This window comes from Anguilla anguilla, chromosome 18 (assembly GCF_013347855.1).
Source record: "Anguilla anguilla isolate fAngAng1 chromosome 18, fAngAng1.pri, whole genome shotgun sequence".
Classification (NCBI taxonomy): Eukaryota; Metazoa; Chordata; class Actinopteri; order Anguilliformes; family Anguillidae; genus Anguilla; species Anguilla anguilla.
In genome coordinates this window covers 16,488,647-16,515,435 of record NC_049218.1, presented here as the reverse complement: position 1 = coordinate 16,515,435, position 26,789 = coordinate 16,488,647, and the positions used below count along the sequence as shown (strand labels likewise).

The following is a 26,789-nucleotide window of genomic DNA, read 5'->3' as shown; positions in this document are numbered from 1 at the left end:
CTTGATGTGTCAGTGTGAGGGGTTTGAAGCAAATGAGGCGGCTCCCGGAGGCCAGTGAAGGGTGTTTCAGAGTGCAGTTGCATGAGCGGATTTTGGCAGGTTGAATCTCTTCTGGAGACATTCTGGCCTTTTGATGATGATTGCATGATGAAGACCTGGGACATTTTAACAGCCATTATCATTTAGTATCCCCTGTGTATCCTATATGTGAGCCAAGTAATGCCTTTTTGCTTGTGGTTTGGATATGTTTGCAGTTTGTTTATTGTCATTACAAAAAATATATGTAATCATGTCATGCAGATGCTCCTAAAATGGGAACACTGCAGAGCCCTGCCCTGCTGTGTTGTCAAAATCCACACAACTCACCTTGCTATCTAAAGAGCTAAGAATAAATGTACTTTTTCTTTTAGAGACGTACCTCTACCATCATTTTAAGCAGGAAAAACTGCCAGTATTATTCTTTTGGGGTCACACCTGGTGATACAGTATTTGTCATCCGGTCGTACATTTACCTTACCCCAAGTCCTGATGTTTGCATAAGTAAACATCCAACGAGGGAACTCTCTGGAGTGGAAAGGGCTCAATTGTGCTTAATAATGCTAATTTCTTCTCCATATTTGTAAGGGCTGGCCGAGGGTGAAAGAAACTCCCGCTGCCTCGACGGTTTTCTGTACGTGCATGCATTCCATTCCATAACACCAGTGTTAAGTGTAATCTTGCTACCTAAGATTGTGCTGCACTAGAACACTCCCTCAAGCAAGGGACAGGGCTTGGAGGAACAGGGAAATGCTGGGGTTCTGTGAACTTTCTACCCAGTGAAGACATTCTGATTGAGAGGATGAACTAATTCTATATCAAGCACTGACACAGCACTGTATTATAAATAGCAAATCAGTAGCCCCACCATGAAACTAAGTGTGAAGTGGTAATTACGAGTGAAATCAGTTATTATTGTCCATCCGTGGGCTGAGATTGCCTAGCAACCATAGCACTGAAATTGAAGCCCAAATCAATATGATGGCCAAAAATAGACTTTACAATTAAATAAAAACAAACAAACAAACAAATACATAAACAGTCACACACATGCATGCACGCAAGCACACACACACACACACACACACACACACAGGGGAACACTGTCCAATGTTATTATTCAATTAGAATTTTAATGGCATTGTTAATTGCATTCAAAATTAGAACATAAGTATGAGATGGAAAATTCAAGATATTATTTGGATATCAAGAGAGACCTTAAAAAAAGCACATTTTCATGCATTTATTTTTGGCAATAGAAATTTCACAGATGTTTCTAAGCAATCATAATCAAAGAGAAAGTGTTCTGGCGCAAAATGGCTGCTGTGCATCACCCAGGTGGGTGCTACACATTGGTGGTGGTTGCAGTGAGTCTTTCTATCATCACTGTAAAGCACCCTCAGTATGCAAAAATGGCTATACAAATGCAAGGAATTATTATTAACTCAATGTTGTTTTATTATATTATTATTATATAAATGATTATTTCAAAAAATAATTTCTGGTACAAATAAACTGCTGACTGGGGTGGAGCCGGGCATTGGTCATCTACATACATATACTTTCTTCACGATCAACTTCTGCATGTTTTAAGCGTTCCGAAATAGAATTAGAAATTAGTTTGTTTTGTGAAATAAATGTCAACCAACTCTACATTTTTAACATAAGTAATTCCTTGAGGAGAGCACGCTTCTCTTTGAATCTGCACCACTTTCTGGGTCATGGTTGTCAGATAGGACTCAGCTGGGTGTAAGACAAAGCATTAAGACAGCCTATCCTGCTCATCTCACGTTGTCTTGACTTGTACTTACACCTCTCCACAGCCTGGGACACAATTTCCTGATTTTACAAAATCATAACCATGAGTTCTGCAAGTCCACCTGTCAAATTTGGCCCCAATTTATTTTGGCAGGATCATTGCAGTTGGCATGGAAATTGGAAATACCACACTGCACTTTTTTTTGTAATACAAAGACATCTCCTAAAGTTTTAAGTTTCCATCAAGTAAAAACTTATTTTATTGTATGTGCAAAAACCACAACATGAACTCTTGTACCAAAAACAAAACGAAGGACGTGGGGGAGGCAATGCTTGAAGTGGGCTGGAATGAACTAGTATGGGGACTTTTTTTTGCTCATATGAGTACCAAGCACTTTTAGTAGCATTTTGCTGGTTCTCATATGCTTTATTAATGTATTTATTTTATTTATTTTGCAATCCCCCCCTTCCCCATTTTACCATCACAATCTCCAACACCAGCCCCACCCCCCCTCTAGGTTTGCAATATCCCACCCCCCGCTGTCCACGATCGCAATCTCTCTACCCCCCATCTGTGATTGCGATTGTATTGCCTTCTTATCTGGTTACCCTTAATCCTGCATTTTCTCACTTTAAGCACTCGGGGTGGGGGTGGGGGAGGGGGGGACACTCAGGATGTTTGTGACCATGTGCTGTGCCATAACTTACAATGTGGCATTTCAAGGCCTCTAACAAAACACGTGCTGATCTTCTAGGTTCAGCATGAGCTGCCTGACCTGCTGTCCCTATGATTGTTTCTTTAATTCATTTTTTGCTGTAGCTTTTATAATTTTTGTGGATCTATGGTGTGTTTAATTGTCATTATGGGACAGAATAAAGGGTTTTTGATCTTTCAGACAAATGGCAAAAATGGGGAAAATTATAAAATCTATATCACACCCTGTAATTAGTATGACTTGATACACATTTGAATTATATTTCAGTTCTTGTTTTGATGTTATATATATATGTCTTTCCGTTACGAGTCGGGGAGTTGAAAAAAAAAAACAATTTCAGAATAAAGCCGTTTCACATTTTTTGTCCATTTAATATTGACATGCAATTTTTACTACTGAGGTAGGTATGGGACCATGACCAAAGCTTTGTACTGAGCTATGTACTTGGGGAACCATTACAGCTCCACATATTATCTCAACTGAATAACCATGGTGCTAAAATGTAATGTACTGGAACAGAACTATGCCAGACCTTTAATGTTCTGGTGGAAGCACTGAACTATACTGTGGGGCAAAAGACTGATTGGAAAAGTTTTGAATCATCATCAGAAGAAGGCAGAATCTGAAGGTCATTGCAGAAAAATATATAATACATACTACCTCTGTAGCATTCATAATCATTCTCAAATATGCGAATGCAGCTGACCTGCTGTGTGAAAACAAACAAACAAACAAACAAACAAACAAACAAACAAACAAACGCAATAGATCTGAGGACAATACTTGAGGCAAAGGATGATTCAGATCTATCCTGGTGTTTAAAGACTCAACAGTGTTTATTATTAGGAAATCAGCGATATATCGCTGTTTAGCTTTATTTCACGTTCTCTCCTGTTCAATATTGTTCATCACGTTTTCCTGAATTGTGAAATATGAACATTATGAGGTATCTAAGGTTTATGGTAGTTGGGATTGAAGTGGCATGCTGGATTCCACAGACTCGCACACAGCATTCTTCAGTGAAAGGGTTAATATCTTTTCCTTCTTTCATTCCCCTTGTCTTGTTGCAGACAAATACATCACCCATCTGTCTAACACATATTCCCACACAGTTAATTACGTATTAACACATATTCTTGTGCACACACACGCACACACACGTGCGCACACACACACACACACACACACACACACACACACAAACATTCCCTTTGTTGTAATACATGCAGTTACACTGCATTGCATTCTGGGTTTGCACAGGCTCAGACAGAAGTGCCAGAACTTTAGAAATGTGGCTAATGTTCTGCAAATGACCCTCACTGAGCGTGTTTTAGTGTTGCTGTGTTATCCAGTGACCTGAGCCTGCAGATGATCGCGTGCGTGCCGCTGAGCACGCGGGACAGCAGGCGGTTCCTTCATTAGATCCTTTTTGCGAGGGTGAAAAGCAACGTGACCCAGCTAATGCCTGATTCTGCATTGTTGGTTCTGAGCCTTAGTTAACCCACTCATCTGAGAGTTTGACTGTTTTCAGCTGTCAGCTAAAAGCTGTCCAATGGTTTCACTGTCTTTCTTTTTCTGTACCATCCACAGATGGCGTTTTGTGTTATATTCCCATTTAGGGCTAACAACACTGATATTTGGAGGCAACATTTGACTGTTATTCACAGATAATTGTGGAATTATCCTTCAGAGGAGCATCTTGTCTAATTGTTTAGTGGATGATGAACAGTGGATGACCTCTGCTGAGAGTGATGATTTTTAAAAATTAAAATTATTTTATGTTTGATGCACAATATACAGATTTTATATTTTCTGGACTTTTCCGTGTCTTGCTGTATTCAGCTAGGACATTTAACGTTTAATATGAAGGAAATCTACAGACTTTTTGCGTCGATGGATAACGGTCATTCCTGGTTCTTTTGTTCTCAGGTCAGATGTGTGGCGGATTGGTACAGGGGCTCAATGGGACGATAGAGAGCCCCGGCTTTCCTCACGGTTATCCCAACTATGCCAACTGCACCTGGATCATAGTCACCGGGGAACGCAACAGGATACAGCTGTCATTTCACACCTTCGCTTTGGAGGAGGACTTTGACATTGTCTCCATCTACGATGGGCAGCCTCAGCCCGGCAACCTGAAGATGAGGTAATAAGGATGGTTTCATTTTTTCATGCAGTCTTTCCCCTTCCTGTATTACAAATATGCTGGTGTTTTGTGGAGCCCAATTGAGAGTATTCTTTAAGACTGTCATACTGGGCTGAGTCCGGGGAAAAATGATCACGTGAGGTGTGTGTCTTTCCAGTTAATGGCTCAAGAGGCTGGCTAGCATCTGTCATATTCATCTCAACAACTTTGGAATTTTAGTTCATGACTTTATGTCATGCAAATGTGCTGATGTGTTTCAGCAAGAGGGAACAACTGGCTTTTATTCTGTACATGCTTTGAGAAGTTCCCTGTCAAGAAAAATCTGAGATTAATGACAGTAACAAACTCAGTCATGAACTGAATTACTGTATGTGCAATGAATGCTGATATTGTTTTTATTATTTTCATACATTTTTCTTTGAGGACATATGGTGCTGTCAAATGTTAGATTATGATGTCTGGTAGAACTACAAGAGAAGTAGAAAAGATTTTATTGCTATTTTGTAGGACGTCACTACTGTAGATCTCTGTATATGCTATTGTTTATGATATTAGATTACAAATGGCTATTATTTAATTAATTTCATTCAATTCACTTCCTGTCTCCTCTCCAAAGTTTCTCATCTCACTAGCAAATGGGGAAGTGTAACTAAAGGCTAAAAAAGTGAATACTGTCTGTGCCACGCTGCACAGAGGCTTCATGGCAAGGTTTTATTTTCAATTTTGGAAAATTAGATAGGGGCCAATATAAGAATAACATCAAAGATCAGAGATTCCCAAATGACAACGATATGGCCGTTTAAATCTTTGTAGATTAGATTAGATTAACAAACGGTTTTGAATATGTTTGTTTCAATGTTTCTTTTTTCATTCAGGACTTTTTCCTTCTGTTTTTCCCTGAAGTCACTTCTAAAGTGGCAGGTTGCAGTTTTTGGCTACAAAAACCGCACCAGATATTCAGCTGACATGAGGATGAGTAGAACATGACAGGAAATTGATTTTAAAGTGAAACGTTCCTTTAAATCTCTCTTTTTTGTACTTTCCCTTGTACCATGAAAGTAACTTTTTCCTGAAATACTGAAGTACCTTTTAAGTGAACGATTTACTCTTACTAGAGTAGTTTCGAGAACAACTGCTTTTACCGGTAAGTATCTCTGAAATAGCAGTATTTCTACACCTGATGCAGAATGTCATGGTGAATGTACTCTTTATTGCCATTACCAATGTAAACCTGGATTCAATTTGGGTTCAACTTTTAGTGACTTTCATCCTGTTTTTTTTTCTTCATTTAAATAGTTTTTTTGTTACCTTGATACCAGAAAAATGCAACAATGTTGCAACTAATGACTTTAGAAAAAAATCTGACCGTGCCTCAGTAGCACTTAGCCTGTTAATAAGCAGAAATCAGGACTAATGAAAGGTGAATACTGCATCCTTCAACAAAACTGAGAGAAGACACGCACACACAAGTGAGCATTTGCTTATTTACTTTGTACAAGATGGTCATGTTGAAGGAATATGAGGTCTCACTTCCCTGGCTATGCATAGTAAAGAGGAGGAGTGGCCAGCCCTTACAAGGGACATGCAATGGAAACAGGAATGGGGGCACTTACAGCCTTTTTTTATTTTGTGGTTCTATATCCCTTAGCCAAGGTTCTGTTATTGGAAATGGAAAAATTGAGTTTGCACTTTCTCTCTGCGCTTCATTAAATGGTGTATATGTTCTATACTGATAACATGCCAGCAAGCAGCCTTGTAGTGTTGAATGGGAGAGAAAACTAGAAACGGTGTGCTAGCTAGCCATTTATCATTTACTGGTCTCTAAGGATGAGTGTCTGAGCTTGGGAAATGAGCTTGTAACCATAAGGTTGCAGGTTCAAATCCCATGTGTGATCCTGCTATTGTACAAGGGGACAAGGTACTTAGCCTGCATTGCACTGGCAAATATCTGGCAGAATAAATGGATAGTATGAAAGAAGTGAACAATTTAAGTCAGTCCAGATAAGGGTAAAAGCCCTTGGGGACAAAAAAAGAATTGTAAAAATAAGTCCTTTAACCTCCAATAGAAGAGTAGCTAAGCCAATTATTTGATTATAAGTGCTGTGTAGGATAAGAGCTTATGCTTGAATTTGCAAGATAATTAATGATAGGCTCTTTCTTAAACAAAACTAGCATCCTTTTATTTTGTAATCTACCAACACACATACATAATCAAACCCAGTCAAGTACACGTTATGCATATCATAGCTTCTTTAAGTTTCTGCACCTTGAGAATGTAGGTGATGATCCATCTTTCTCCCAACTAGATAAGCCGTTCAAAGCAGTACATCTTTTGTGAATTTTAAGAGATATTCCACTTTATAATTATTTATGGATCTGGATTTGAAAATTACCACACATGTATTCTTTGTGCCTACCCCTTTCCTCATATTAAATCCTATTTTCACAGCCAAGGCACAATTTAAAAACAGGAGCTCTAATTCAAATGAGAAGTAATTTTAGAAATTTCCAGGGTAAAATAACACAACATGCCACTGACAACATGATTTTTGAATGCTTTTCAAGGTGAAATTTTCATGAAAAAGTGTTTCATGAGCAACGTAGCTCAGAAAACAAGAGAGGAGGAGCTTATATAGGGTCAGAGAAACAGCACAATATTTAGATAACAGATTTATATAACCTGACTCACAGGTTGTCTGTGCCACATTGTTCATATCTACGGCTAGTAAAAAGCTCTTGAAAGATAAAGCTTTTATTTCCTTAAAAGATTATGTCACCATACTACATATATAGAACATTTCCGGAGTTTCACATGAACTGCAAGGGAAAATAAGCTCCAGCTACACTTGAAGAGCGGAAGGAAAATGCTATTCTATTATTTATCATTTCGTGTGAACTGGAGATACCTTACTGCAAGATGACAAACGTTGCTTTACATGTATACTGTACATGCTATCTTGTGTAAACTGCAGGACTGCACTGATGGCATGAATCTTTGAGGCCAGAAGTTGGTGATAATATAGGTTCCAGTCTTTCCATGTTGTCCTTGTGGTCTCTTTTGCAATTGCATCTTTACTGAAATACCCTTTATTTGTGGATATAACATGACAAACTGATGCTGAATAAATATATCATGATTATAATGGATGATGGATTTAAATATAATTCGTTCCTGCAAAACCACCCATGCCTCCACAACATATTCAACAAATCTTTACTTGTTTTTTTTTTTATATAATCACCCCCTATCAAGGATGCATCATTGCCTCTGCGCATCAGAGCCTATAATTTATAAAGCATCACAGAATTGAATGAGGAATGATGAGAAATGAGGATAAATGCCATCTTCAAACTAAAAAAAAAGAAAAAGAAAATCCTACTGCAGAGACGGAGGCGGGAGTTAGTTATAAAGTTCCTCATGCTTGCTTTCAGCAGCGATTCCAACATTATAAAAGCTTGCAATGCATCATGTTCTTACAGGGCTTGTCCTTCGCTAGCAATATTCGATATTGCAGGGTAAAACAACGTGCTCATTTTCCTTTAAACTTGAGCTGGCACATCTACTCCACCACTATTTCCTGTGGGCAATGTTTACCAGTTTATTTCAGTACCCTATAACTAAAGAATTGAATAGTGTCTGTTTTTTTCCTCTTTGTCAATGTCATACATGACATGGACAAAAGTAGGTGGGTACCTGACATCCAACATCTCATCCAAAATTAAGGGCATTAATATGGAGTTCGTCAACCCTTTTCTGCTTTAGCAACCTCCACTCTCCTGGGAAGGCTTTTTACTATATGTTGGAATGTTGGAACATTGCTGCAGAGATTTGTTTCCATTCAGCCAGGAGAGCATTAGTGAGGTTGGGTACTGATGGGGCGATTGGGCCTGGCTCACAGTTGGGTTCACAATTGATCCCAGTGGTTTTGGATGGGGTTGAGGTCAGGGCTTTGTGTAGGCCAGTCAAGTTCTTCCACACCGATCTCGACAAAACCATTTCTATGTTGACCTCGCAGCGTGACCGGGGGCACTGTCAAGCTGAAATAGGAAAGGGCCTACCCCAAACTATCGCCACAAATTTGGAAGCATGGACTTGTCTAGAATGTCATTGCATTTCATTGGAACTAAGGGGCCTAGCCCAAGCCATGATCAACAGCCCCAGACCAAGGGGTGTCCAGGTACGTTTGGTCATATAGTGTACCATTCACCTGTAAAATAAAAGTGACCACAATACTTTTTTCTTTGTTGATCTGAAGTGACCATTAACAATAAGTTATGTCAGACTAGACTATCCCAAGAAGTACAGTGATATATCCTTCTCAAAGAGCTGTACCATCACATGATAATAAAATATCTGCCACATCTTTATGAATAGCTTTGAAATGTCTTTGCTGTCATCTGCTTATGCAACAGCTACATTACAGTGAATCACATTGACTACAAGTGACTTCTGAAAATTCTTCATATGCAAAGTCATAGGAAAGTAATGAGTGTTTTGCGACAGGGTAGGTCCTTATGAACATGTGAAACATGCTAAAGTAATGCAATGATTCAGATGAATTGTTCATTCATCTGAATAAAGGACTGGGTGACAGCATCCCACAAGAAATATTTTTTATTATCTCTTGTAGCCTTACATTTACTTCAGGACACCACGTTAACACATTCAGACTTGAATTTTCAATAACATTGAGAAGCATGCTTCAATACACAACTTAATAAATAGGTGGGGCATGTCTAAGCATTTGAAATTGGCTTAGACATTGCTGATATTTTCTCTCTGCTGAAGAAGCCTCTCTCAGCAACACATTTAATATTCTGCACGCATCTTGTGTGCTGATTATACATAAAATAGCCGTTCTGAGTTTCATGCATCTTCCATTCCATTCCCTTTCATTAATTTTCTATTCACACGCTTTTTGCATAATCTTAATGAATTCTTATGGCCATCTGTGAGTAGTCTTGGGTTAGCCTGCATATATATATATATATATATATATATATATATATACATATACAGTGTATATGTGTATATACCAACAGTGTCAAATAAAAGTGATACAGCAATGAATTTCAATGTGTAGTATAGTTACATTATTTATTGACATCTTCTTGTTATAATCTGGTAGTCTTTCTTCCTGAAGAGGGTAATTATTTTCCCCCATCCTCTGTGACAGTGTAATACAGCTGCAAGCATGTAATATACCGTATGTATATATTATCATAAATACCACACATACCTATTTTTTAAATAAAATATTTACATTTCAGCACTAGATAGGGTACTCTTTGACCCGAGTACACCATTTTATAAGACTTGGACATACATTTCTTTGTAACATTTCACAGTAGCTTTGAATTACAAATAAATGTGTCTCTTGTTGGCAAATTCAAATTGGGGATTGCAGAACATGCCTTTATTTCAGAAATCATTGCATGTCTTGGTGACAACGAGATCATGGAGGTTACTCCTACATGTCTTTACCTTACAACTTTTACAACACAAAAACATTTTTTTCCACCATTGAGGATTTATAATTATGCTAATGGCATTCTGCATTGATGCTAATTAAACAATTTAGACCCAAAGGGCTGGAGATGCAACTACTCTCCATCTCTATATTTACACCTACCCCTCTCTCCTTTCCCCCCTTCCAGTCTTCTTCTCTCACTGTCTCTTCCTCATCCCCTCTTTCTTCCCCTGAAATTCTCTCTTTTTTGATATGCACACAACATGCTGAGATCACAAAAACTCAAAAACTTGTGAGGTAACTGCACCAGATTTTACATGGTCAAGATCATTTAGCCACACAAGCTGTTGCTCTGTGTTTGACAATTAAGTTTCACGCAACAGTGAAAATGTCTCTCTGTCGCATTATTTCTGGTACACTGAAGTCCTGTAAGCACAAAGTGCCAATGAAACACAAGCCTGAGAGTCATGCATACATAGTGGATGAGTGTGCCCTTCATTCAGAGGAAACCAGGTAAGATATAAAAACCAATGAGACATACAATAGAAAAACCGTTCTATTGTGTATAAATTCCTCTACACGCAATGGGAGTAAATTAAGGTTTATTAATTTGATTAACTAATTGACATTTTGCCACTGTTCAATAGTCCATTGAACTCGTTAACATGTGTTGGCAGGTGTAATGAGTTTTATGCACTGCAACCTGACAGTGGTCTCACGTTAGAGACCATTCTTGATGAAAATGTCTGCTCACATCCTGAAACTTCCAGTCAGCTGATTTAGAGTTGCTCGCCTGTTCTATCCTTGCACCTTAAACTAACACATGGACATCACAATCCAGGAGTATGTGCTTCCGTCGGTAGTTGCCCCTTGTTAACGTTGTCCTTCCCTCAGAGTTTAATGGTGACGACATCTTCGACACTGTTCCTGAGGAAACATAATCAAGTTGAGCTGTCATCGTTACGGAAGCTCATGCCAAACATACAACAATCATCCCTCTTGCAAAGTCACTGAAGTCTCGTCTTCTGACCATGCATAGACAACCAGCCTGCCGGCATTTTTATCCAGAACCCTATTAATGCTGGGCTGTTAATGGTTAATTAACTTAAAAACCTCATCTATGTAGGAGCACCTGCTGTCAATATATGTTGTGCTCCTCTGTTTTTGGCTAATTTCTTAAGAGATGCCTACCTTTCATGTGCATTCATTTGTAGCTGTAATAATATAAATTTCACAGCAGAGTCTTTAAACCATGTTAGAAAGTAAATAGCACACAAAGGCCACCTTGCTAGCTTTAGCATACTGCAAGACTTTGGCTGTCCAGCGAGACAGTGAGGTACCGTCAGCACACATTCCCTAGGCAGCCCTGGTGCCAAAAGCTCCGGGTGAGCTTTTGAAATGTTGGGAAGGACAGTAGCAAGCTGCCTGAGACTGCAAGAGCCTGGCAGGATTACGTGAAGTAACAGGCCCTTTAGATCTTTCAGGCATGGAGCAGGAGTCGGCACTTTTATCTAACAAGGAACCAGTGAAAAGATAAGCTTAAAGAGGCTATAGGTGATCTCTTTGTGGTTTATTTTCGATCAAATATTTGGGGCAACATTTTAAGCTAATTGGAGTGTGTGGACTGCAGGGAAGTGAAAGCATTGACTGAAGTTTATTTTTCTTCTTCTCCGACAGAATGAAAACGTCTCGCTTTGACCAAAAAAACAAAAACAAAAAAAACACCAAAAGAGATATTTGTTTCTGTTGGAATTGCCAAGAGATGTGGGAGGGTCAAATATTGCAGCCTCCTCTTTAATAGTTAAAGAAAAATGAATCGGCCTATATTTATGAGAAACCATTTTTTGACTCAGGGTTGCCTTAGGACAGGTAGAGACAGGTGAATACCCACAGGCATGCACAATTCTTTCACTCCTTGTTAGCAGCCTGTCAATCAAAGGTAGTGCTTCTTAGACCTCACCATTCTGAATGCTTTTTCTTCATACCTCACTTAGGCTGAATTACGACAAAATTAATTTTATTATATTGCCACACTGATACTGAACTTCAGTGAGCTACTGTTACTAAATAAGGCCATATTTGCTCTTGGGCTCAGCGGTTGGATGTGACAGCACTAGTGCTGCTGTAAAGGTCTGTGAAGCACCCTTGGGCGATTAGTTAAGTCTGTAACTGGGAGAACAATCAGATTCTGTCCTATTGTACAGCTCTGCACAGGTAGTGAGTAAGTAACTGCTGCTGCTGCAACTACTTACAACTACTTACTACTACTACTAATATTAATAATAATAATAATAATAATAATAATAATAATAATAATAATAATAATAATAATAATCATCATCATCGTCATCATCAATATTTTTATATTTCACTGCAAGTGAGGCCACTCCACTTCAAAACTTCCACATCAGGCAGACATAAAGTTTATTATATGTTAAGCCCCAAGCTGGTCTCAAAGCTGACAAATGACACTATGTCACCGTCTCCATGTAGTTTAGGAGTTTGGCCTGAAACCAGTACATTTCAGGATCAGTTCCCCTCCAGGACCTTATTATTGTACTATGGGACAAGATATTGAACTTGAATTGCTGTGGTAAATATTTAGTAGAATCAATGGATGGCATAAAAAGTAAGCAGTGGACACTGCAAAGCTGCTGTATCAGATGCAGGCTGTTTATGATAAGCCCCGAAGCTTGTTCTTAAAGTTGACCAAACACACTGTGTCATCACCTCTGCAGGATGCATAGTTGTTTTATCAGTGGACTGGCTTACGTTAGTCCTGCCTCTTGTTCTTTAACATCTTGATATAAAAAGCAGTAAATTAGCCAGTAGGCTGGAGCCTCTCCAGATTGCTCGCCTCTTCAGTGCTGACTTTGCAAGTGCATGAATAAATGATTTCCTCAACCCTGGGTAAAACCTTTGTAAGACTGTCCCCGCTCCTTTTATTGCTTCTACCATACCGTGTACAATTCCACACACACACACGCACACACACACACACACAAAGTAAGTTTGTAAGAAAGGTAAATTAATGTATATTTTCTCCATCTTGTTTGTGTTCTGAGCCAAACAAATAAATAAAGGGCTGAGGTTCTTACTTATTTTATGAATAGGCAGTTAGGTAGGGCACACTGTCATTATATCACCTGGGATATTTGAGAGAAAAAAGGTATAAGGAGTTCCTCAGACCAGCCCAGTCACAGCACTCCATAATTAGAGGACCCAGCACTGAACATGCTACAACTATTATTATTGCCTAACCTATTGTTATATTTCTGTTCTTTTATCATAAAGCTTAAGTTCTATTATGTTTCTGTTAATGAAGAGTAGAGAAGCCCATAACTACTATACAACTGTGAGCCATTACATTATGTGTTTTTAGATGGTCACCTAGGGATGGCAATTTGCACCTGAGAACTGGCCACAGGTACTCAAATGTCAAATCACATACTCAAAGGGCAATATGACTTTTAGCTCCTGACTTCTGAATTGTTTGTCTAATTTAGCTGTGATTCAGTCTCAACTATACTGTGAGGCAAACAAGAGGGATACTGCACAACCCAGCAGTAAAAAAAAAAAAAATTATTTCTGTGTATATCTGTGTTGGTGAACTATGAAAAAATGGTTTTCCAAAATTGTGTGTTGTAACTGTACACCTTAGCTATCACAAAATGGCTAGAATTCCCTGTCTAGCAGTTTTAGTTATTACTGCTACTACAAAATCCTGCATTTCTACACAATAAAACAAATAGGTTAGATTGATCCTCGTAGCATTTTATGCTGTGAGAAATTCCAGTTGGTTTTGATTTGTGCATCAAAAGTTACAGAAATGGGATATATTGTCCATTAATCTGCAGCTTGCATTGGAGGCAACTGAATAAAGATGTTTACGGCCTTCTTCTTTTGATTCCAAGCCTCATGGGTGCACTACTATACTAGCAGTAGGGCGGTGCTGGGGCTGGCAGATTCAGTACTGTTTGTAAATGAAAGATTGGGACACTGGTAATTATCTGAGCCTGTAAAAGATGAGAATAGGGGGCGTTACTTCCCCCACTGGTTTACTTCAATCTGTAAATATAAGAATGTTATTAATTTAGTATTTGCCTATAAATATCTCCATATCAACACAGCACAATGGCCCACAAGGGGTACTGAGATAAAGCTAGTCAGACTACAAAAAAATGGAAAAAACAGAAGAGAGCAAAAAGCTAAAGAGAAAATCCTATTGCAAGATGGAAAGCTGTTTACAGCATATAAAACAACAAAACAGAACATTAAAATAAATAAACTAGAAAAGTATTCAAATTAAAGTTAAGAAAATTTGCTTCACTTGTGAGTTTACATTTAAATGCACACGATACTACTGAAAATAATTATGTAATAAAATGGAACTACAAAATAAGGATCATATGGATTAAATGCTAATTTTTTCTTTTTTCCAGTAGTGACATATATTGCACCTAATTCTTTTGTATTCCAACCAATTAACTGCTACATAGTCTAACAACACTTAACTTAAGACGAAATCATAATATTATTAAATACAAGATAACAATAGAATTGCCGCTACCTAGCTAAGCTAGTGAGGTTTATAACAGCTAACATTTAACTAGTGAGCTAGGTAGGCTATTTGCACTCTAACTTGTAGCCAACAAGTTAGATGCTGTAACCCTTAAGTGAATAGACTGATATCTTTCATATGCTGCAATGTCGGACTCAATTTGAGATGTGGGTCTGTCATCAGAAATATTGCTCACATCAAAGCATTTGAAACTATTTTATTATTATGCACAGGATAACAACACAAAAGCAATAGTTGCTAGCTTCCGAACTTCATAACTGTTGGCTTTAAAGTAGCAAGCCAGCTACAGTATTTACCCATAGTTCTGTGGCTGTATCTCTTCAAAAATGAAGCTACAATGGAGCTAGACCTCGTCACGTGATGAAGCTGTGAACCTACTATGGTTGTCTCGGGCCCCTGTTACAAATTTGCATCGGTTTTGTTCTTAACCAATCAGAAATCAGTGCGCCTAGTCAACACAATTGGAATTGTGATATTTGATCATATTTTTCTCTATTCTGTTCAGCCTAGAAGATTAATCCAGGAAAAATGTAAAATTTATATTGCTTCTATTTATTACCGCAGTGTGTGCTTTTGCCACCCTAATTTGCGCTGGAGTGAGTTTGATGAATTTCTGCAACACTCATAAGAAATACATGGCATACTCATCAGTAATACTATTTCCAGGCCGTGGCAGCCATCTTGTGGTGGTGCCAGAAGAGGAAAATGAATAGGATTGCATGGAACCACGACTGCATTTTCCTTCTAGTTTTTATACAGTTCAGTGATTCCAACAGTATTATATTTACTTATGCAAGTGTAATATATTTATTTAAGTTTTCCATTTTAACTGATCATAAGCAGTAGAAGACCACTGAATAGTCAGGACAATCAATTTAATAAAATATGGAGCTATTCAAATGCCTTCTCTGTTTTTTTATTTGAGCATAATTCATACTGACATATAGATGGTAGCAGTAGACTGATAGTGTGGGCCCAGGCAATAGACTGTGACAGACATCAGTTTTGGTTTCACCATTGTACAGACGTTTGACTCGACCTCTCATGAAGAAAGTGGCAATAGTCCTTTCAATCAGCCCAGCACTTCACTCAGTGTTTTCTCCTACTGTGTTGTCTTCTACACATCTTCCATCAAATCTGATGCCAGAACTTTTAGAGAAAACAACTCCACCAGCAGTCAAAGCCTGCATGAGAATAGCTTTTTATCATCAAGTGAAAAAAGAAGTCTATGTAAGGATGCACTCTTATTTCTTATTTATTTATTTTTTTTAACTCGGTGCATACACAGGAATGCCAGAGCAGGCTCCATGGGCGTCCCGCAGTAAAATAATCTCTCTGGAGGCTGCAGCGAATTTCAGAAAGAGGATGAACCCAGTTCTGCATTTGATAAAGAATGCCATAGAGGAGGCAGGGAGGAATATTATACAACCAGAATGATTACATTATGAATATGAATAACATTGCAATGTACAGCGAGAGATGCCTCCCACCATTGCATCTGTGAATATTTGCATAACAATGTATTTCATACTTTTAAGAAATGTTTTTGACTTATGGCTCCTCTCAGTTTAAGCCTGTAAGAGCTACCTTTTCTTTCATATTATGGTTCTGTTAAATAAACAGATATTAGACAAAAGCCATTCACAGCCCCCCCCCCCCCCCCACAAAGGAAGGGGGAGTTGAATCATATTTGCTGTTTAAAGAAAAAAAAAAAAAGGTTTTTTAGACCCAAATTAATGTGGAAATGGTGGTATTCAAAAGGACCACATTTGCATGACAAACCAATGGTACATATGCACAAATATTTTCATTTTTTTATAAAATATAGGGCTTACATACAACTATATTTTAATTTTTTTATTTAAAAAGTTTTATAATGGCTCATATTTAGAATATTTTGCAACTAAGGTAGACACAGATTCACTGAATCCAGAAGATACATTCACTTATGATACAACCCCTCATTAAAAAAATAATTAATACTTTCTGGCAGGCATGTATATGAACAGCTTTCCAAGACGTTTTCTGATTGTTACTGTATGTTCAAACCATGTATTTGAATATACATCCCTTAGATCAGTGATCACAGGCAGCAGTTCAAGCCTTGTCCCTGCTTCTCAGAATTTTCAATGATCAAATATAGCATCAAAAATCCGTCTGTCTACCAATTACTAATATCAACACGGAGCCAAGCTACAACAATCAATCTGAACCATATGTCACACACCAACTGTACAAGAGCTGCTGCAGAACAATGGCAGCTCAAAAGACCTCTTCCATCTGGGTGCCTGTTACTGTACCCTAAGTGTGCTGGCTCAGGAAGACTGGATTTAAATTTAGCTTGCACTAGTTGTTGGGATGCAGGGTCGAATGTGTGTTAGTAGGTCCTCTCATAAGAACCACTGGCTTTCAGTGGGGATGAGGCCCAAACTGGAATACCTGCAGGTTACGGTATATGACTAATACTCCCCTATCTCTCCTACAGTCTGGAAAGTGTACATTTCTAAATCTTACATCTTCTGTTTCTCCTTTTTAATGTCAGTCTGTGCACCACTGTACTGTCCTAAAAAAAATAAATAAAAAAAAACTCCAACCCAAAACCTAAAATAGGATGGCTGGGGAGGTGAGCTGGTCACTCTGCCCTCTGAATTGTGTCCCAGATCTTCATACACCCCCACCCCCTTCAACACCCACCGCGGCATTGGTTGGAAACCATGATTTCAAGAGACAATACCTTGGTGGTACGTTCATTCCATTTTCTGGAAACACAGCCGACTATCACCCAACTGCCTCTCCCGGACTGTTCCAGAGACCCCTCCCCAGTTCTGTGCACAGAATGCTCCCTCTGTTGGCACACTAACCAGCTTTTGGAACTCTACCAATTCATTATCACAGCAGAGGCCAGCCAGTTGGACCTCATCATCAGGAATCTTGTTTTAAAGGTGCTCAACCAGCTGACAGTGATTATCGATGAAGTTGCCCCTTGATGTCTGCATCCAGAAATAAAGAAAATCCCCAATTCTCACACTGCGTTGGCTACATGTGTAGTCTCTCTCTCTCCAACTAATTAGCTATGATTCCCTTAAGCTATTTATGGAACTATACAGACGGGATAGAAATACCAAGTCTACAGGGCAAAGAATGCTTTAGTTACTTTGAGCTACCAGAAGCACAGCTTGGAAATAGGAAGACAACCTTCTAATTTCTTAATCAAACAGTATTACGCCAAAGTGACCAGCTTAGTTGTGTAGGGGTGTGCTTCCCAAAATTATCGTTATGTAAAATGCTTTGTTACTCCATCATGGCATCCTCATTTCAGATAACTGCAATTTTTCCCGAACTCCCACATTACGATGTAGCTCTTTAGTTTTCTAGTAACTGTATCTGAGATCCATAGTGCTACTATGAGCTATTAATTTTGGCAACTGTCCTCATGCTTTTCTGCAGATATCTATGATGCTTGGTGTATCATGTGCTTGGTATTTTGTTATTTTTATGGGATTGGTTGACATATACATCATACTGAAGGGTCTGCAATCACAAGTATTACATATGACATGTTGGGGGTGGGGAAACAAATACATGACAGTAATGTTCTTTCTGAAGTAACTGCCGCATACAGTAAGAGGGACAGGCCTTTTACGGTGTGTATCCCCAGAGGCGTCACTATAGGGGTGCGGACCGCACCAGGTGACACCATCAGAGGACGGTGACACCGAAATGACTGCCAATTATTTTTTTTTCGGGTGTCACCAACGGTCGACTGCACCGGGTATCACCAACCCTAGTGACGCCACTGTGTATCCCATGATCTAAATCATAAGCCATCTTGATGCAAATATTGCATCCATACTTTCCATGAACATCAATGCATAACTTGAGACATTATGCAAAATTCTAAGCATGGCATACCTTTAAAATGTTGTAATTGTACACAACACTCCGAAGCCCCAACAAAAATGAAACAAAATACCTGAGAATGGACAGACAATAGCTACACAACGTACTTTTTTGTGCATGGCAAAGCAATAGTTTACAACTTTTTTCTGCAAAGCAATGTTTCTTTTATAAGTGTTTGTATAAATGATTCTAAAAACACGCCCAGGGGAAGTCATGAGCAGACGGCTGTGTGCTATCTTTCACAGCACCAGAGTCATTTAGATTTTAAGAGTGCAGTCCATAAAAATGATGACCTTGACTTTTGTTATGCAAAATGCTGAATAATCATACTGTAAAATGTAACTTAATGTGGTAATGTTCAACATATTTAACAAATACATGCATAATTATTTACTGCATATGACTAAATGTGTCCCTAACTTCCACTATCATGATTATGATGACATATAGGTATTTTTCATAATCTCTGGGATGCATACAAATTCAGACTTTGGCCTGTATTTTTTTCATAACTGATTACAAATTAAATGCAAGTGTTATTTTTTTTCCTTCAATAGCACAGTATAGCAAGTTCATTTTGGTGAATGCTGGACTCCATAAACTGACAGTGCATACCACACTGGTATAATTTAATGTTTATTTATAGTGAGTGGCAGTGTAAATAGAGTACACCACCCCAAGCTGTGTGTCTCCCAAGATATGCACGCACTTCTGGGTGGGAACGGCTCTCAGCATTCTCACCCCAGGCGTGGTGATATTATTATTGCGCTCACTGTGCTTATTTAAATAAAAAAACATCATTTGGATAAATATACACACAAATGTCACATAACATCTCAATTATGTTTGAGGGGATACATATGTTCAATAATAAATAAGATGACTGTGAACTGATAAACAAGCACGAAACCGTCCAGACCGACGGCGCACCTCCTGTGCATGCGCCTACAAAGGTCGTCCGTGAGTGAGTGAGTGAGTGAGTGACCACAATTTGCGGCGCATAGCCCATGGTAACAGTCCTGCGGCGCCGTGGGAAAAAAAGATTTATTTATAATATTGTGTATGCAAGTGCCCATCTAAGGTCTGAGTACAAACTAATAAGAACATAACACCACACACACACACACACACAAATGATAAAAAGTAAACACACACACACACACCAGAAGCCTTAAATAAATGCTACTCTTTCAAAGAGTTTTACGCAAACAATCAGAGCCACCTATAGTTCAGAACTATTCAGTTTATAAACAACATAACACGCTGAGCTGGATTGTTAAGGAAAACAGCGGTAGTTTTTAGAGCATTATTGCAATTATAGCAACACTTATGTTGCACTTAGTTCTGAAGCTATGCATTTTTCAGAATTAGCAATTATCGCCACTGCTTGTCTGGTAAATCAGAAAAGATTCCACTTCCGCCAAGTATTGTATTGTATCCTACCACTGAGATATTGCAATGATATCGTGGGGAGAGGCAGTGCCTCAAAAAAAGGGTGAGCGAGAGTGGGAGAAAGAATTAGCATTAAGGAAAGGGGGAGAGAGGAGACAGGATGAGAGAATGAGAGAGGGAGAGAATGTATGAGAGAATAAGAGGGAGAGAGAATGAGAGAATAAGAGTGAGAGAGAATGAGAGAGCACACCAGAGAGCAGCTGGGGAACTGGCTCTAGCTATACTTCCTTGAGGAGAAAAATAAAACCAATGTTGATTGTTGTATAACTTTTGAAAACCCCAGGGCCAGGCAGAAATTGAACAGTGTGAAAATAATTAGAACAGCAGGTGTGGGTACAGAGAGGCTGAGCTGGGGACCGCTGACAAAACCGTGCAGCTGTCATTTCGTCACATTGCATTCAAAGTCAATTTCATGTTTTCTCCGTCACCTCTCACTTTCTGACTGCCTGCTGCAGACACACAACCAGCTCTTCATCTACAGGGAAAGACCATAACCCCAAAACATCTCGAAAAATCGAACAACTCCCCCTTCTGATGCCGTACAGGGTTAACCTAAGTTATACTGTGACGCTCTTTGATAGAAAGGTTTACATTACCTTTTGAAAATGAGTGGGTGGTCACTGAGAAAAATATTACCACCGAATAAAGAGCACCATCTTATTTACTTGCTGCTGTTCTGGAAGTAGGGCTCGCAATATTAATGGAAAACTCAACATTTTTGTGAGAGAGAAAGACATGAGGGGGGCATGTGATGAAATAAATATTTTATATGATGAAATGACTTTAGAACAGCAATATAAAGAATAATAATTTGGTGTTTGTATTTTTGTTTTGTGTCTGTGTAGTCTCGTAACTGTACAATTGATTAGACCTGCTTGGGACTAATGCTGAGGTTAGAGAGTAATGTACAGCACTAATCATGCTGTTTAGATCAGAGTAGAGAGGACATTTTTATTCAGCATGGCCTACTGTATTAATTCCCAGGCTTAACGGCTGGTCGGCCAGCTTTGATGTGGACAAGTTGATCACGAGATACTGCCATTGATTGGAAGAGAGAAAGAGAGCGAGAGAGAGAGCGAGAGAAAGAGAGAGAGCGCTGTAGAGTGATTACTACAGAGTGCTTGCTGACAGCTGGACCTAATTTTCCCCTAGGCTAAAACAAATTCCATCATTTATCTCAGTTTATTGTTTTTATTGAATATTGGAAATATATTACATTTGTTGTTTTCATTTATGTCATTTTTTATTAGAAGTGTAGTTTTGACACGGTATATTACATCTATGAGGTGAATATGAAATATAGTCCTCCAGCGATTTTAAATGCTCAGAAATGTCACGTTACACCCCATAATTAGCCATATTGATTAAATGTAATTGATAGAATATCTAGATGTATATTGTGCTTCATTTGGTGGTGAGTTTACAGTGTTGCCATTATGATGGATGTTGGGGAAAGCACAGCTGAATATTGGCTGTGTCACTGCATGACTGAATATTAAACTAAATGATTTGTGGTCAAACTAAATGGTTTTGGTAATTTGCGCAGATGTCAAATCTGGGCAATGCTTGCCCATTTAGGGGGTGTTCTATTTAAGGCTTTTCCAGATGTGAGCACAGACTTGGAAATGGCTTATATGAAGCAAGACATTTGTACCATTTACAATACTAACTTAGATTCGATTATATTTAAAATTTAGGTAGAAATAAAGTGTCACAAATGAAATTATTCTGGCAAAAGTGTAAAAATGAAGTTGTTCTCTGTCAGTTTGAAATGAAATCCTGAGTGGATCATGCATACATAATAGGTAAAACTATACATGTTCTGAATCATAAACTGCTTGAGCACAAGTGTGCAAAATCTGAGGGTGGAAAAAAAGCTTTTTGTCCATTATAAAGCGTATACATTTGCCTCTTGTGATGGTTGAAGATGAAACATTATTATCACATTTAAAAATAATCCAAAAACACTGAGACACATGGTGGTACATATTCTTAAATATGTAATCATTCACTATTGTATGTTTTTCTGTACTCTACAGTATGTAATCTTTTGTTGCATGGGGATGGGATGAGATTTTAACAATGCAAGCAACCGTGGTGATCCCCAGATCATGTTTAACTGAGCTAATATAGGATTTATATGTATATATATTATTAATTCAGTCTTATTATTTAATGATATCAATGATAATAACCATTGTTTATAGACTTTTTACAAAAAAGTAAGACTCAAACTCACCAATTAATGCGACATGTCTTTCTTTAATAGGACACTTGAGCCTGTTTCTCACTCATAAGTTTTGTCAGTCTGAGGGGATTGTGGCAACAGCTGTGACCAGGTTATTCTCCAAGTTTATCTGCTCCTGTATTTATTCCTGATGTGGGTCATGGCAGAAAATGTCACTTCACACAAGCATACAGATCCAAAGGGCAACAGTTCCTTCAGATGTTTCCCCAAATCAGGATATTCCTTCCTCACATCACACCAGAACTGTGCTTGAGTGCCCCATCTTCAGGTTCCTATCTGAGGACACATCTATTAGATTTAATTGCAGTCTGGCAGGAATACTGCTGTTAATGTAAGTCATGAATGGATTACACACCCAGTCCAGTTGGGAAGACTTGTTTTTAATGTCAGGGAAGTGTGCGTTGAACTCATTCCTGAATTTGTGACAAATGTGTGTTTACTATTTTCACAATTGGAGCTCTGACACATTCACCCATAGCAAGGTATGTATCCAGATGCAGGAAACAGCTTGTATCACCATCTTTACATTTACTTTCATAGCTTCAAATAAAGCAAATTCTCTGGGGAGTGGGTCAGAAGAGAAGGAAGCATGAAGCCTAGCCAGGATACACACAAATACATATGTATTACTGTTTGTAACATTTCAATTATTTATAGTGTCATATTTTTGATATTGTTGTATTAACATTGGTCAGAAGGTGCAACAATAAGCCGTTGCTATTAATGCTCAGAACTTTTGTATCGGGGACTAACTAACAGGCCTAGCTGTTTGTATAACGGCATTGTTAGCGTACACTGGGCAAGGTCAGCATAGTGTAGTGGCCTGCTTTGTTAAAATTCATACCGCTCAGAATGAAATTGGGTGTTGTGGTAAGCAGACAAACATGTTACTAAAGAGATTTTACTCATCCTTAATTAAGTAGTATAATTAAATTTTGATTAATCATAATAAAAATGCATCTATTTACGAATTACAGTTCAGTAACCAAAAGCAGTTATTTGCATTCGTATGTGTTGCTGTCAGAAAGTGTCCTAGAACTTGTAGCTAATTAGATAGATGTTTTTCATGGCAGAGGTGCAGTGTGTTTTTTTTTTTAGTTTTAAACCCCAGGATGGGATTGCTTAAGATGGAAATTGACCACTTAGGCTATGTTGCCTTACAACTTGAGTCTTGTGAAAGAAGAATACATATGTGAGTTGTTGTCAATGTTATCTCAGTGTGTTATGCATTCTTGAGAAGAACATTAGAGTGCTCCTGTAATGCATGATTCTGGTAATTATTTTACATTTCATAATAATGATAGAGTGTACTAAAATGTGAAGGCTGCCGCCAAAAGATGTTTTTTTGGGCGAAATCTCATCATTCCAAACATTTTGATAATTTAAGGAACACCTTGACATAATAATTGCTGTCTTTTAAGACTGGAGTAAAAGCATATGCTAAACGCCTTAAGATACCTATATGTGTGTGTGTGCTTATGTATTTGTGTGTGTGCATGCATGAATACATGTCAAAAGTGTTACCAAATGTGCACTTTGCACTACATTCCCATTGAGTCAAAAACATGAAAAATGAAATGTAGCACTAATGACAACCTCCAGTCTCTTATTGCAGTGATTTAGGAGTGAATTCTAGCTATGTCATCATAAAAGCTGACCCGGATATATGATATAAGGAGATTTGCATGATCGGAGTGGTGAAAACCCATAGCATGCATTGATGCTTTCCAATTTGCCTCAGGTCATGCTGTTATACTGCTGTACAGTATTAACCCTCTTTTGACGTAAATTCAATACATTTTGCTATATATCCTAGGATCCTATTTGCCCTTTTCTCTGCTTGCAGCAGCATAATGCTGAGATCTGGAGAATTTGCAGACCTTTTTAATACAGTGCACACTCACTTTTTGTCACTCCTCGTAAAATAAATCAGCTGTACATTCCTATTACCCACACAGAGTACTTAATGCGTTTCATTTTGTTATTGAAGTTTCTGTCCCAATTTGTACTCTGTATAATATTAAACATTTTATTTAAATAATTATTTTAGTACATTGTGATTGCTGCAATATACAGATTTTTGTGTTTAAAAACTTCCCTAATCAAGGCTATTAATATATTAATATTAATATATACTATTATAAATATTTAAGCGCTGGTAGGGCATCAATTCCACAACATTTTCCTTAGATTGTTTAACTTTTTGTGATTAATAAAGCAATTACAGAACGTTTATGAAAAAAATTATGATCTTAATTGAACTTGGTAGACCATGTGACATGACATCATTTATGTGCAAACGAAGAAAAGATTGTGCAGTGAGCAACTGTGAATGATTGTAGTGTCTCATGGGTAATACAGATGTTATTCAGGGGAGATACCAGCACAAAGTCAACAACTGAAAAGGTAACTTTTTCTGGTAAAACTTTGTTGCACAATTTTAGCAAAAAAAAAACTTATCTTCTATATCTAGCTAGCTAGCTATAATAAATGCCAATTTCATTTCTATTTTGAACTAGCGAGTCAGCAAGCTACAGTGTAATGTACTCAATTTTCAATCATAATAACTAGCTAATGAATGAATAAAATGTATTGCCCTGGAGGGAATTTATTTTACACACAATGTGCACAACATAAAACATAAGATGTAAGCATGTGATGCAGATCTATCGGAACCTTTGGGGTGGGGCGCAAGCGCTGAAAATTTCTGATTGGTCGACTACTTGCAGTGTTTTATTTCAACCGCCATTTTTAAAAATCTGCAGCCGCAAACCGATTTATTTTCATAATAACTTCAAATCAAACTTGTATGTTATGTGGCGCAGTAGCCTACTTTTGGTTATAGCCTGCCAACGTCTTGGAATTATAACGTGTGCTCTTCTGTTCTTTTCTTGCTTTATTATTGTTTTATAAAATGCTAAGCATTCGTGCTGGGACAGCATATTACGTACCAAAACATTCAAATGGTTTAATTCGGTTGCTGAATATTTTCTTCCGGATTTTCTTTGTTAGCCCATTGTAATTGACTCAAAACGTTTGATACAGTTATGTGATACAGCAAACTGGAAATCACCTTCCGCACTTTTTGTCAGGGTAAAATAACAGGTTAATTCTAGTAATCGTCCCTTTTGCTTTTTCAGACTGCCGTAATTTTACTCTGCCATTCTTCAATTCCACAAAAAGACCAGGAAGACTATGGACTAATTTATGGTGCATGGTTCGCATCTGGAGGGCACACTTCGCTGCTCGGCTAGCAGTAACTTCGAAGGAAAGCAAACGTTGGCTGTACCACTGCTAATTTAAATTTTCACGCAAGTCCGAGTTTTCGTTCTATTCTTGTCATTTTGCGATTAGCCTATATGGAATTGACGATGAGAAAGTAATCAAACAGCAAATTGTTTACAACGTGTGCATATTTTCTGCTGTTGTTGCCAGTTATATTGGAAATGTGAATGCATTCTGTCGCCTCGGATGTCAAGACATGAAAGTGAATGTTCGCATAAAAACATAATGAATGTGTTTGAGTGGATATATAAAACAGTTATAATCTGACTATTGGCCTGTTATATCCTATTTTTTGCATAACAACGGTCCAAGTTTAACTACCAACGACAGTTTTGCTTGACAACGGTAAAATATGGCCAAACGGCTGCAGAAGAATCAATTTCAATTCCAGGTGATTAAATCGATAAAAATCAATAAATACAAAAGTAACCATATATAGTCATTGTTGGTAACCCGTTGTATATAAGTGGAATAAACCCCTCCGGGCTGTCCCGGTTATTAGAAAATAATGTAGGCTACTTTGGTGGTAGTATGGGGCTACAGAAGAAATCATAGGACAGATGGACGGACGACAACGTCGCTTTTTCAAACGTGGGCTAATCTGCCTAATCTTCGCGGGACTTTAGACCGCGGTGGAAACGCAGAGAACAATGGGCTGAAGGAACCTTTTAGTTCCTTGAAAAGTAGTTCCTGGGACTAAAAGTTACCGGGTACTTTTGGTGGAAACGCGGCTCAAGCGATGACACTAGACAGAATTGCAGAACAGTCATTTGTGAGGAAGTAGTCGTCACTGGTGAAGCGGCAAGTTTAAACCATACACCAAGTTTAAACAATACACACACACACACACACACACATACACACCAGACTCATACTCACACACAAACACCACTTTCTCATGTCGCTCTCATGCACACCGTTTTGGCCGTTGACAAATCTGTTTATGTTTCATTCATTCATGCGCTCATTTAAACATATGCTAAGCTAGCTAACTAACCTATGGTTATGAGTATGGTGAAAGAACACACATATCAGGTACTTTATGTTTCATATTGATCACTCCCGATGCAAATACCCAAAGTCCTGCCGGAAAATTACTTCTATGACGCATGACATAATGCATGGAAGATAAACAGCTCTGCTATTATACCTTTAGGTTGAAAAGATGACAAATGGACAGCACTGAAGTATTTGA

General features: G+C 38.2%; 1 protein-coding gene across 3 annotated transcripts in view; it reads left to right on the top strand.

The window, feature by feature from the left end:
- csmd1a (CUB and Sushi multiple domains 1a) overlaps positions 1 to 26,789 on the top strand; it is a 500,723-nt gene that overhangs the window by 120,112 nt on the left and 353,822 nt on the right. For all 3 annotated transcript variants that reach the window (XM_035400756.1, XM_035400757.1, XM_035400759.1), the window contains exon 2: positions 4,440 to 4,656. In XM_035400756.1, the coding sequence (XP_035256647.1) occupies positions 4,440 to 4,656 (217 nt within the window). The remainder of the gene's footprint in view (positions 1 to 4,439; positions 4,657 to 26,789) is intronic.